Source organism: Cervus elaphus, chromosome 10 (assembly GCF_910594005.1).
Source record: "Cervus elaphus chromosome 10, mCerEla1.1, whole genome shotgun sequence".
NCBI lineage: Eukaryota > Metazoa > Chordata > Mammalia > Artiodactyla > Cervidae > Cervus > Cervus elaphus.
In genome coordinates this window covers 40,750,753-40,762,245 of record NC_057824.1, presented here as the reverse complement: position 1 = coordinate 40,762,245, position 11,493 = coordinate 40,750,753, and the positions used below count along the sequence as shown (strand labels likewise).

Below are 11,493 nucleotides of genomic sequence, written 5' to 3'. Positions count from 1 at the left end.
CTTGCTGCTGCGACTTATTTCAACTAAGCCGTTTTTCTCGTCTGTAGATGTTCCATCTCCAAGTGTGGCCGGGCAGCCCCTGCTCCCACCCCACAACCCAGGCATCCAAGCCCCCTTCGTGGGTCTGAGTCCCAACAAAGGCAGGCCCCAGGGGACCAGCAGCCACCAAATCAGAGCTCAGGCTTTCTGGGAGCGGCAGGCGGAGCCCCTGCGAGATGCAGGGTGGCCAGAAATCCGGAGCCCCTCACTGGCATCTCGGTTCCCCCGAGAACCAGCTCCCACTGGAGATGGAGAGAGGGGCGCCATCTCCGCCACCTCCCGGCTGCCCTGTCCTCTTTTTTTCCCAGGCTGTGGGAGGCAAAGGGTTAAATCCCATAGAGCTGATGCTCTGACTCCAGGCTAGAGGGGCCCGGGAAGCTGGGGTCACTTCCTGCTCCGTCCCAGTCACCCTGAACTGGTCCCCGGGTCCTCAGCTTGGGATCACCCCTTGAGAAGGACCCTAGAGTCCTCGGCATCTAGCCCGCCCCCCGAGGCAGGGCATTCAAGGGGTTAAGTCCCCTGGGGCTGGATCCTGCCTTCCGGCTTTTCCCAGACCCCAGAGCCGTGAGTGGGGGACGCCTGGGTTCCCGGGGGGGTGGCCCGGAGGGCCCGGGACGGCCGCCGGGGAACAATGGGGCGCGGGAGGACGGGGACCCGGGCCCGGGCGTGAGCCCCCTCCCCCGCCCCCCGGCCGCCCGGGGTAGGGGTGGGGGCCGGGCAGGGGCCGCGAGGGCCGAGGATTCTGGGAAGAGCGCGAGGGTCTGGCTGTGGGGGAGGGGACGGCGTGAGCATTCTGGGAAGAGGGAATTCGGCCCGGCGGGCCGGGGGCTGGGGCGCCGCGGGGGAGCCGGGAATCCTGGGTGCCCCCGGGGGGCGGGGGAGGGGAGGATCCCGGGCTCGGGGTTGGAGAAAGGAAGGAGGGTCGCGGGGACCGGTTGGAGCTGAAATCCAGGGTCTGGGCCGGTGCGGGCGTGGGGGGACCGGGGCCAGGGTGGCTGCATTCCCGCAGCTGCCTCCATGTCAGGGTCACCCTGGGCCGCGCTCCACACCTCTCTGGGAGGCAGCCTCCTCTTCTGCCCTCCCTCTCCCTTCGCAGTGGGGCTGGCCTGAGGTCGAGGCCCGTGCAGGCCCGAGCACCTCTCACCTCCCTCGGCCCCCACTTTCCTGCTCCATGTCGGCCTTGTCCTTAACCCTTTCCCTTCTACCCCGGACTGCTGAGTTTGAATTTCTCCAGAGACGATCAAGGTACAGGAGTGGTCACCTGTCCTCAGCAAACACAGCAGGCCTCTTCAAAATAGGCAGGCAGCCCCCAGCTTGGCAGAGGTTCTGGCTGCCACCTCCCCACAGACACTTACGGATGGGGGTGGGGGATTCTCAGAGCCTAAGAAGCTGCAGAGATGAAGAAATTCATTTACTTCCTAAAATCTAACTCCTGTCTCTCCTGGGTTCAGCTGGCTCCTGCTTCAGTTTGGTTACCACCCAGCAGCCTCCTCTGGGGTCCTTGCACATGGCCACCCAAAGCCCAGGCCCCAACAGGGTCTCTCTTAAGGGTCTAAATGTTGTGGGGAGTTCTCCTCGCACTTAGCTCCTGTGGCCCTGTTCCCTCATCCTGGAATCTTATCACCGTTTTGGGAGTGACAGCTGCCTGTGTTTCACTCTGAGCTCCTGTTTTTCTGCTGCCATCCTCTCCAAAGCACTGGACCAGAGAGGTTCTCTAGGAGCAAGGGGCATCTCATTCATTCATCCAGAATTTACCGAACACCTAGTATGTGTTAGGGATGGGGTACAGCAGCAACAAAAGAGAGAATGGATTAGAATAAGGGATGCCAGGATGGAACCATAGTGGAAGGCTTCAGCAGGGAGTGTTCTGTTTCTTGTTCAGAGCTCCAGGTTGTCAGGATCCAACCCCTTCTTTCATAGCCAGGGAAACCTTCTGGTCCCAGGAATTTCTCCAGCCCGTTCCCATGGCCAGCAGGCTCTGACTGAGCTGTCTTTCCCCATCTGCCCACGTTTGTGAGTTTCACATGACTTTCAAGGTCATCTGCCTCTCTTAGAGGCCAGGACATGCCAGACACAGAATCTTGCATTCCTGGTCTTAGCTCTGCCACTTCCCAGCCTGTGACCTTGAAATCTCACTGGGCATTGGTTTCCTAATCAGGAAAATGGACAACGTGATTCCTGGGTCTCTTCACAGGACTTGAGGGTGAGATGATGAGGACCACATGGCAGGCACTGTGTCTGCCGTCACATGCCAGTTGGTCTGCACGCATTCATCCTGTCTCTTTTCCTTTCCATTTCCCTCTCAAAGCAGTTTCTGCAGAAGCCCCTGATGGCTTAAATTGCCCCCTCTCCCTACCTCTAGCCCGAGCTTCCTCTTTCTTTCTGTGCTTAGATAACGGGAAAGTGCTCCAGTCTTTTGGAATGCCCTGTCTGTCCCCTCAGGGAAATCAGGGTGGTTTTTACTTTTTTTTTTTTAACTCTTTAAGTGTTCCAGCTAGTCTTGGTTCTCTGTGGGGCTCATAAGCAAAGTTTATTGGTCCCAATTAGCAGCCCCATTAAGGAGGAAAATTAGAGTCTTAATGAGCTTCCTCTGATTAACAAAATAACAGGTTTCCCAGCCTCTGGGCATCCGAGGGGTGGGGTGAGAGCCTCCTTTTCTGTGGGCGTCAGATGCTTCTTCAGCCCCCAGTCTGGGTTCAAAGGGTTATGACTGACGAGCTTTTAATTACACTCTTAAATTCACCTACTTGCTTAGTGGTGATCTTCAGCTCTGGAGCAGAACGCAGGCGTTCGTTCAGGGGGAGGGGGTCGCAGTGAGAACTGAGGCGCAGAAAAATGGGGAGGTAGGAGACTGCAGTTCAAATCAGGAAGAATAAGGGCTGGGGATGGGGCAGATGAGGGAGTGGGGCTGGGGGAGTCAAGGCAGGCTGGAGCTCAGCTCCCTGCGGCGTGTTCTCTCCCTGCCCCACCATCACCCCCAGGGTCCCTGGAGCACTGGACAGCCCTGAGTTCCGGGATGGAACCTGAGACAGCGCTCTGGGGCCCAGATCTGCAGGATCCTGGACAGAGCCCCGACGATGCTCACCCAGGTGAGGGACACAAGAAGGGACGGCGGTCCTGAGGAGAGAGTGGCCCCATTCAGGGAGGGGCGCAGGCTCTGGGAGAAACCCTGGGGGGGAGGGAAGTGAGGCCTGCCCCGGGTTCTGAAAGGAGATGGGGTCTGGAGACTCCCTTTCTCTCTGTAGGTGCAGAGAGTGGGAACGAAGAGGAGAGCGCTCAGCAGGAAAGTTCTGGGGAGGAGGTCATCTTGGGAGATCCAGATCAGAGCCCAGAATTCAAGGACCCATCAGAGATGCCCCTGGAGACACCCTCCCAGGATGCCTCTGGCCCCCAGGATGCCCCAGCCCCGCTGGGTCACCCCAGCCCCTCGGACCACCAGACCCCTCTGGACGCCCCCACCCCCGAGGTAGTCCCGACCCCATCAGACTGGACCAAGGCCTGTGAGGCCAGTTGGCAGTGGGGGACTCTGACCACCTGGAACAGCCCCCCGGTGGTCCCGGCCAGCGAGCCCAGCCTGCGGGAGCTGGTGCAAGGCCGCCCGGCCGGCGCCGAGAAGCCCTACATTTGCAACGAGTGCGGCAAGAGCTTCAGCCAGTGGTCCAAGCTGCTGCGGCACCAGCGCATCCACACGGGCGAGCGGCCCAACACCTGCTCCGAGTGCGGGAAGAGCTTCACGCAGAGCTCCCACCTGGTGCAACACCAGCGCACGCACACGGGCGAGAAGCCCTACAAGTGCCCGGACTGCGGCAAGTGCTTCAGCTGGAGCTCCAATCTGGTGCAGCACCAGCGCACGCACACGGGCGAGAAGCCCTACAAGTGTACGGAGTGTGAAAAGGCCTTCACCCAGAGCACCAACCTCATCAAGCACCAGCGCTCGCACACGGGCGAGAAGCCCTACAAGTGTGGCGAGTGCCGGCGGGCCTTCTACCGCAGCTCGGACCTCATCCAGCACCAGGCCACCCACACGGGCGAGAAGCCCTACAAGTGCCCCGAGTGCGGCAAGCGCTTCGGCCAGAACCACAACCTCCTCAAGCACCAGAAGATCCACGCCGGCGAGAAGCCCTACCGCTGCACGGAGTGCGGCAAGAGCTTCATCCAGAGCTCGGAGCTCACCCAGCACCAGCGCACGCACACGGGCGAGAAGCCCTACGAATGCCTGGAGTGCGGCAAGAGCTTCGGCCACAGCTCCACGCTCATCAAGCACCAGCGGACTCACCTGCGCGAGGACCCCTTCAAGTGCCCGGTGTGCGGCAAGACCTTCACGCTGAGCGCCACGCTGCTGCGGCACCAGCGCACACACACGGGCGAGCGGCCCTACAAGTGCCCCGAGTGCGGCAAGAGCTTTAGCGTCAGCTCCAACCTCATCAACCACCAGCGCATCCACCGCGGCGAGCGGCCGTACATCTGTGCCGACTGCGGCAAGAGCTTCATCATGAGCTCCACCCTCATCCGCCACCAGCGCATCCACACGGGCGAGAAGCCTTATAAGTGCTCCGACTGCGGCAAGAGCTTCATCCGCAGCTCACACCTGATCCAGCACCGGCGCACGCACACGGGCGAGAAGCCCTACAAGTGCCCCGAGTGCGGCAAGAGCTTCAGCCAGAGCTCCAACCTCATCACGCACGTGCGCACGCACATGGATGAGAACCTCTTTGTGTGCTCCGACTGCGGGAAGGCCTTCTTGGAGGCGCACGAGCTGGAGCAGCACCGGGTGATCCACGAGAGGGGCAAGACCCCGGCCCGAAGAGCTCAGGGTGACGGCCTCCTGGGGCTCGGGGACCCTGCCCTGCTGACCCCACCCCCCGGAGCCAAACCCCACAAGTGTCTGGTCTGCGGGAAGGGGTTCAACGACGAGGGCATCTTCATGCAGCATCAGAGGATCCATATTGGCGAAAACCCCTACAAAAATTCGGACGGCCTTCCCGCCCACCCCGCCGCCAAGCCGCCTCAGTTCCGATCCTCCAGGCTCCCTTTTGGAGGGAATTCCTTTCCCGGTGCTGCGGAGGGCAGAGCTGATCCGCCCGGACAGCCCTTTAAAATGCCCGACGGGCAGGAGAGCTTCAGCCACAGGCTGGGGCTGCCCTCCTCCAAATCCTACATCTGTTCGCACTGTGGCGAGAGCTTTCTGGATCGCTCGGTGCTCCTCCAGCATCAGGTCACCCACGGCAGCGAAAAGCCCTTTCTCTTTCCCGATTATCGGATTGGCCTTGGGGAAGGGGCGGGGCCCAGTCCCTTTCTCAGTGGAAAGCCCTTTAAATGCCCTGAATGCAAAAAAAGCTTTGCCCTCAGCTCAGAGCTGCTGCTGCACCAGAAAGTCCATGCCCGCGGGAAAGCCCAGAAGAGTCCAGAGCTGGGGAAGAGCTCCTCCGTCCTCTTGGAGCACCTCAGGAGCCCCCTGGGGGCCAGACCCTACAGCTGCTCAGATTGTGGGGCCTCCTTCCTGGATCGCCTGGCTCTCATCCGGCACCAGGAGACCCATACCCGAGAAAAGTCCCCCACACCCGAGGACCCCCTCCCAGAGCCAGCCACCCTGTCCACAAGCCAGGAAGGTGAGGGAGAGGCCCCCGCACCCACAGAGAGCAGCAGCCATGAGGAAGGGGGAAGCCCCAAAACCAGCTTGGAAGAAAAGCCCTATTTGTGCCCCGAGTGTGGAGACGGCTTCACAGAAGTCTCAGCCCTCCTGCTCCACAGGAGCTGCCACCCTGGGGTCACCCTGTGAACAGGGTCTGGAGACCAGAGGCCTCTCCCTCCTGAGAGGAACACTGGGTCTCCCCAAAAGTTATGTGGGAAAAGGAGGAAAACCCTATCAGATTGTAGAGAAGCAGAGGATAAAGAATTGTGGGTTAAAGTAGTGCTTTTACATCAGTGATGAATAATCCTTTAAAATTGTTGGTGGGAACCACTTATAAGGCAGTAGAGAAAAACTGTTGGGTTAGAAACCCTATAAATATGTAGGAAAAAAAAAAGCCCTTTAAGTCTGTAGCAGAAAAACCCTATAAACCATAGTGGATAAAAGCCCTATTAATTGTAGGAAGAGGTCCCAATATGTCTCTAGACAACCCTATAAAACTGTATCAAAAACCTAGTGAAACTATAGGGTCGGGGAAGCACAGGGAATCCGACAATGGCGTCGACTTGGGATGAGGGACCCTTAGAAGGTGTAGAAGGACCTCCTATGAACTCACTCCACAGTGTTCTCTCCCCCAAGAGTATGGGAGGGAGCCCGTCTGCCAGAGCCAGGGACAAGGACACCGAGGAAAATGCTGGGCTGGGGGAGGAGCATGGGAATGAGGAGGAACCCTCCGATTCCCCAGGGGAAAAATGACCCAGGAACTAGGAAGAGAAGGTCCAGTTCAAGGCACTGGGGGTTCCGTGGGGAACAAGGGCAGTCTTAGATGACTGTGTGTGAGAGAGGAAGAGGCCCATGGAACTCCTCATCAGAAAGAACCCCAAAAATGGGGAAGAAAAAAACACGTCCAGCCTGTTTAAAGGCCAAAGTTTGGGGTGCATAAAAGCTTTAAGTGTAAGGAGACTAGGAAACCACCACAAAAATTAAGAGGGAAGAGTAGGGTGATTTGTTAGAGTGCTTTGAGGAAAGCGAACCAAGGTGGATAAGCTGTTGAGATGGAACCCAACAAACCCCAGGCTGCCCAGTCCTCCCTGTTTCAGAAGCTTGTCAAACTGCAAGTACAAGCAGCTCCTAGCTCAGGCCACCAGAGTTCCCCGCACCCCCGAGCCAGGCAGGACTCCCCTCTCCCCAGCACAGCTGGGGAATGTCTTTGCTGCAAGGCCTCCAGGGATGGAGGGTCCCTCCTGCCACATTCTCAGGTCTCACTGTCGGGAGGCTTCTCCTGCAATCTAACTGCCACCAGTCCTGAGGCTGTGGCAGCCCGTTTCCTTACATTCTGTCCTCAGAGAGGGAAAAGCCTTGCTAGTCGACCTCCAAAGAATAAAGCCCTTCAGAGACACGAGGTCTGTGTGTGGTCAAATCCTGGCCAGACTTCTCTTAAGTGAAGAGCACCACCTTTGATTCTCTGGCAACAAGGGACAGCAGAATGGACAGAATCAAGAGCCTGGATTAGCCAGCAACCTGACTTTTAACCTCATTCTCATCTGAGCTGTTAGCAAGGCTGCAAGAGGACGAGCCAGCAAGAGGACACGTAGTGATGGGTGTCCAGATGCCCCACAGACTGGACCGCGGGTCCCTGAAGAGTACGTGGAGACCTCACCACCTTCCTCACCCGGGTACCTGGAGCACTCTGAGGTTGCAGCAGCCCAGCCCAATTGTGGTCTTGGAAAGAAGACAGTCCACCCACTTGGCTTCTCTCTTCCTTAGCCAGAAACCTTCAGAGGGAGACAGAATGATGAGAAACACACTCCCTGGCCAGGCCCATCTCCTGTCCTCACACACCATGTACAGTGACATACTTTCATTAACCCTGCCAAACCTGCCCCCATGGCGGGGAATGAGACTGTTGTCCTCTGAAATGGTTGAAGAGCAAAAACTCGTGAAACATCCATATCAAAAACCCCACCCCTTAACCCCAGAAACCCTTACAGGAGGACAGGACTCCCTGTCCAGAGCTGGGTCCAGAGGAAGTGCCCACTGACACCATGCTGGCCCCAGTAACACGCTGTGGTACAAGTAGAACTGAGATTCCAGGTGGGGAGTCATGTCCCTGGAGAGGGTGACCCGGCTTCTTACAAACCTGTGGAAGAGACCTCTGATTCCATTACCTAAAAGTTCAAAAGGTGAAAGTCCTTCACCCTTCGTCTGTCCTGTTCCCAAAGGGATGACCCTCAAATTCAAAGACTGAAATCTAGAACACTGTAGGAGGAAAAGCCTAGGCCTGCTGGGGAGAAGGAAAAGGCAGGTCTTGGGGGACTATGAGAAGACCCTGATCAATATCTGCATAAAGCCCCACCCACCCAAGTGCCAGGTCAGAAAGCACCACCAGGAGGGGAGAAGGACCCTGCCTGTCTCTACTGACAGCATGGACCAGGAGGTGTCCCTCTGAGACTGAGGAAGAGGAGACCATTCTCCAAGCAGGTTTTTTTTTTTTTTTTTTTTCCTCTAAGATGGCAGCAGAAAGAAAATTCAGTTGTAGAGACAAACCCCTTGTAAAACTAGAAGCAGATCCTCTTGGAAATAGGCCTGAGGAATCAGTCTCCAGAAGGGCCCGGGAGAGCAGCTTTTGGGGCTCAGGGCCCATCCGGGGGGAAGATGGGTGGTCAAGGCTGACTGAGGACCTATTGAGGACTAGGGTGTAGCATACATAGTAGAATGCTCGCATGTCATAGGGTGAGGGCCAGGGGTCTTGGCTGTGGTACTGAATGGATGATGTGGACACAATTAGTTGGGGTCTGGGGTTTCATAGCAAGAAAGGGGGCAGAGTCAGAGACCTTTGGGGTGTGACCTGTTCTCTGTTGCCCACCTCCCCAAACTCCTTTAGCCAGCTGCTTTCCTCCCAGAGCGAGCTACATCTTGGGAAGAACTAAGCAGGGAGCAGGCTGGGGGAGGCGGCAGCGTCGAGTCCTTCTGACCAGCTCAGGCCAAGGCCCAGGGGATTGTGGCACTTTCCCACCGGAAGTGAGTCGGGAAGGCAGAGTGAAGCCAAACCCTCCTGTCCAACTCCACGCAAGCCTGACTCTTTAGACAGGCCCTCCTGGAGGAGCGCAACACAGGGTCACAGCGTCATTGGTGAAAGTAGAAGGGAGAGTAGAAACTGATCTGAGCTTAGGGTGAAACTTGAAACTGCTATGGATATGGAGGTCAGAAGGGAGCCCGGGAGAACTTGCCGTGAATCCTGAATGGCGGGGAAGCTCGAAACCATCACAACCAAGAGGTGGGGTTCCATCACACCTGCCCCTCAGGTGAGCAGCCCCGACTCTTTTGCCACCACTCATCTGACTTGTCCCCTTGGAGTGAAGAAAGGCCCCACTTTTGAGTATTGTGTGTCAATAGCAGTGTTGTGTCAGCGGTGGTCATGTTGATTAGTTGAAGAGAATAAAGGGAATAAGATTTCCCAGGTGTTTTCTATCTTCTCTTTGAAGCTCAGAGCAAGCTGAGAGAGTCCGTTCTCTGCCAGGGCAGGGTCCACATGTAACTCAAAAGCTCAGCCCATCCCTATTCTCAGAGGCCGGAAATCTCCATCCGGTGCTTGCTGGTGGGAGCCTGAGGGTTTACAGCTTTAAAATCTATCCTCTTGGGAGACAGAGAGGAGAAATGTGCTGAGAAGGTGGCAGAGCCAAGCAGCACAACATGCTGACTTCTGGTGGCAGCCGGCTGACTAGCACTGGGCTGGCTCAGGGCCAGCTCTGCTGCCCCAGGGAGCCCTCTCTGGCCACGACACCCACACCCTCTGCAGACTGCCACGAGGCACAGCACCCAAGATCTAGTTCCAGAAGCTGGCAGCCGCCACCCCTGGTTCTCCTGGGTTCTGGACTGGGCCCAGCCCTTCCTCTGGACCAGAGCCTCCTAGACCCTGAGGAGAGGTGGGTGGAGACCTGGCTTGTCCTCTCACTCTCAGGATGTAGCCTGTGAGCCCCCAACGTGTGGAGAGGCTGGGAGGCTAACAGAAGGCTGCCTAAGATCTACTGCAAGGTGGTGAGGGAAACCAGAATGACCAGGAGCAAGCTCTGTGTACAACCAAGCCTCTCCTCCCCCACTGCTGGGCCTGCCCGGGCCTGGCCTGGGCTCCACACTGTCTGGGTCAGGTGGGGATGCGCTGCTGAATCCTCCTTGCCAGCTTGCCTCAACACTATCTCCTGGGTCTAGACCTTGCCCTGGTCCGAGTGGCTGCTTGAAGCAGCTGTAACCCAGGGCCTGCCTCTGCCCCAGTCTGCTGGGGGTCTCCTGACCCAGCCAGGAAGCTGTCTCCACACCTTCCCTTTGTCTCTGTAACCCCAACTCCCAAGGCAGGCTCAATTGTCTCTTCTTTCCCTTCTCCATCTGGAAAGCAAGGGGTGGGGAAGAGGGAATTGCATTTCATAAAGAAGCAAGTAATGAAGACTTCTATATTTCCTGGAGACACTGAGGTCCATCAGCACAGGAGTCCTCTGTAAAATGAGGGGACTCCAGAGGAAGAACAGACACTGGAGCCCATTGATTCCTTTTTTTAAAGTACTTATTGGGTGGCACTGGGTCTTAGTTGTAGCAGGTAAACTCTTCGTTGTGGCATGTGGGATCTAGTTCCCTGACCAGGGATTGAACCTGAGCCCCCTGCCTTGGGAGTGCGGAGTCTTAGCCACTGGACCACCAGCAAGTTCCCCATTGGTTCTTACTTAGCAGAAGGGGTTGGATCCAGGCATAGTACCTGCCACAGCAGAGGGGCAGGAAACTGGCTAGAGGCAGTGACCTGAAGGATGAGGGCTGCAGGAACAGGAAATAGGAAGTGTCCAGGTCAGGGCGTGGGGTGGGAGCTAGAAAATGCATGACAGGTGTCAGCTTAAGAGCATAGTGGGGTGGGAACTGAGAAAAGGCAAGAGAGCAGAGACTGGACTGTGGGGTACCTTGTTGGAGTAACTTGGGGATAAGGACACCATTGGGGGAAAGGGGAATTAAGGAGAGTGACATGATCTTACCCCTATCCTCCCACTCTGGCCATGAATGGTGGCAATTTGGTAAATGATATGAGGAACACCAGCAGAGTATAGCACCAGAGAGCCCCAGGGAAGTGTTATTTATTTAAATCAAGTTTCAAAGAGCCTTGCTCTTTTTTAGATGTAAACATTTAATGTGTGTGTCAACTCAGTCACCTCTAACTCTTTGCAACCCCATGGACTGTAGCTCACCAGGTTCCTCTGTCCATGGAATTCTCCAGGCAATACTGGAGTGGGTAGCCATTCCCTTCTCCACCAAGGGAATTTTTAAGAAGAGTCATTGAAATCAAATGCACCACTGGAACCTGTGGCCAATCTCACTGAAACCTGGCTAAAACAGGTACCTTTGCCACTACGGCCAACATCTGCTCACCCACACAGGCCAGCCAAGAGCCCAGGGTATCAGAGACACTGAGTTTACTGGTGCTTGGAAGGGATCAAGCACACTGTGGGGGAAGGGCCTGCCCAGCTCCTCCAGCAGATCTTCCTGGTATTGGGCAGGCTCATCTGAAAATCAACATTTGTGAAGAACTTACTGTTTCTCCTGCAGCATGAGTGCAGCTCTTCCCACAAATTTTGGGATTTTTATCTCACTCCCTTGGGCGCAAGCTTGAGAAAGTGGTTTGGTGTCTATTAAGCATGAAGACTCGGAGTTTTTAGACCCCCCCTGGATATGGAGACTGCTTAGGAGAGATATTTGGGGAAGTGACGTAGTCACTTGGATTTGGTAAGGAGCCCACGTGGAGGTGACTCCTGGGAAAGAGTATCCAGCTCACAGAGGATTGGCTGACC

General features: G+C 56.6%; 1 protein-coding gene across 4 annotated transcripts; it reads left to right on the top strand.

Annotated features, from left to right (window-relative positions):
• Positions 1–368: 368 nt before the first annotated feature.
• On the top strand, positions 369–9,124 carry ZNF629 (zinc finger protein 629). 4 transcript variants are annotated; one of them, XM_043914765.1, is made up of 4 exons: positions 370–603; positions 1,491–1,804; positions 3,021–3,128; positions 3,285–9,124. In XM_043914765.1, the coding sequence occupies exons 3-4, from the start codon at positions 3,056–3,058 to the stop codon at positions 5,816–5,818; spliced, it is 2,607 nt and encodes an 868-aa protein (XP_043770700.1). In that variant the 5' UTR covers positions 370–603; positions 1,491–1,804; positions 3,021–3,055; the 3' UTR covers positions 5,819–9,124. The 4 variants fall into 4 exon arrangements, with proteins under 4 accessions (XP_043770701.1, XP_043770700.1, XP_043770699.1 ...); XM_043914766.1 differs by lacking the exon at positions 1,491–1,804 and having other exon boundaries at positions 369–1,284; XM_043914764.1 differs by having other exon boundaries at positions 370–1,804.
• The last annotated feature ends 2,369 nt before the right edge of the window (positions 9,125–11,493 follow it).

Coding starts and splice junctions, on each gene's coding strand:
- ZNF629 (XM_043914766.1), top strand. CDS start 3,056: ATGGAACCTGAGACAGCGCTCTGGGGCCCAGATCTGCAGGATCCTGGA. Junction 3,129..3,284: donor CCCCGACGATGCTCACCCAG/GTGAGGGACACA, acceptor TTCTCTCTGTAG/GTGCAGAGAGTGGGAACGAA.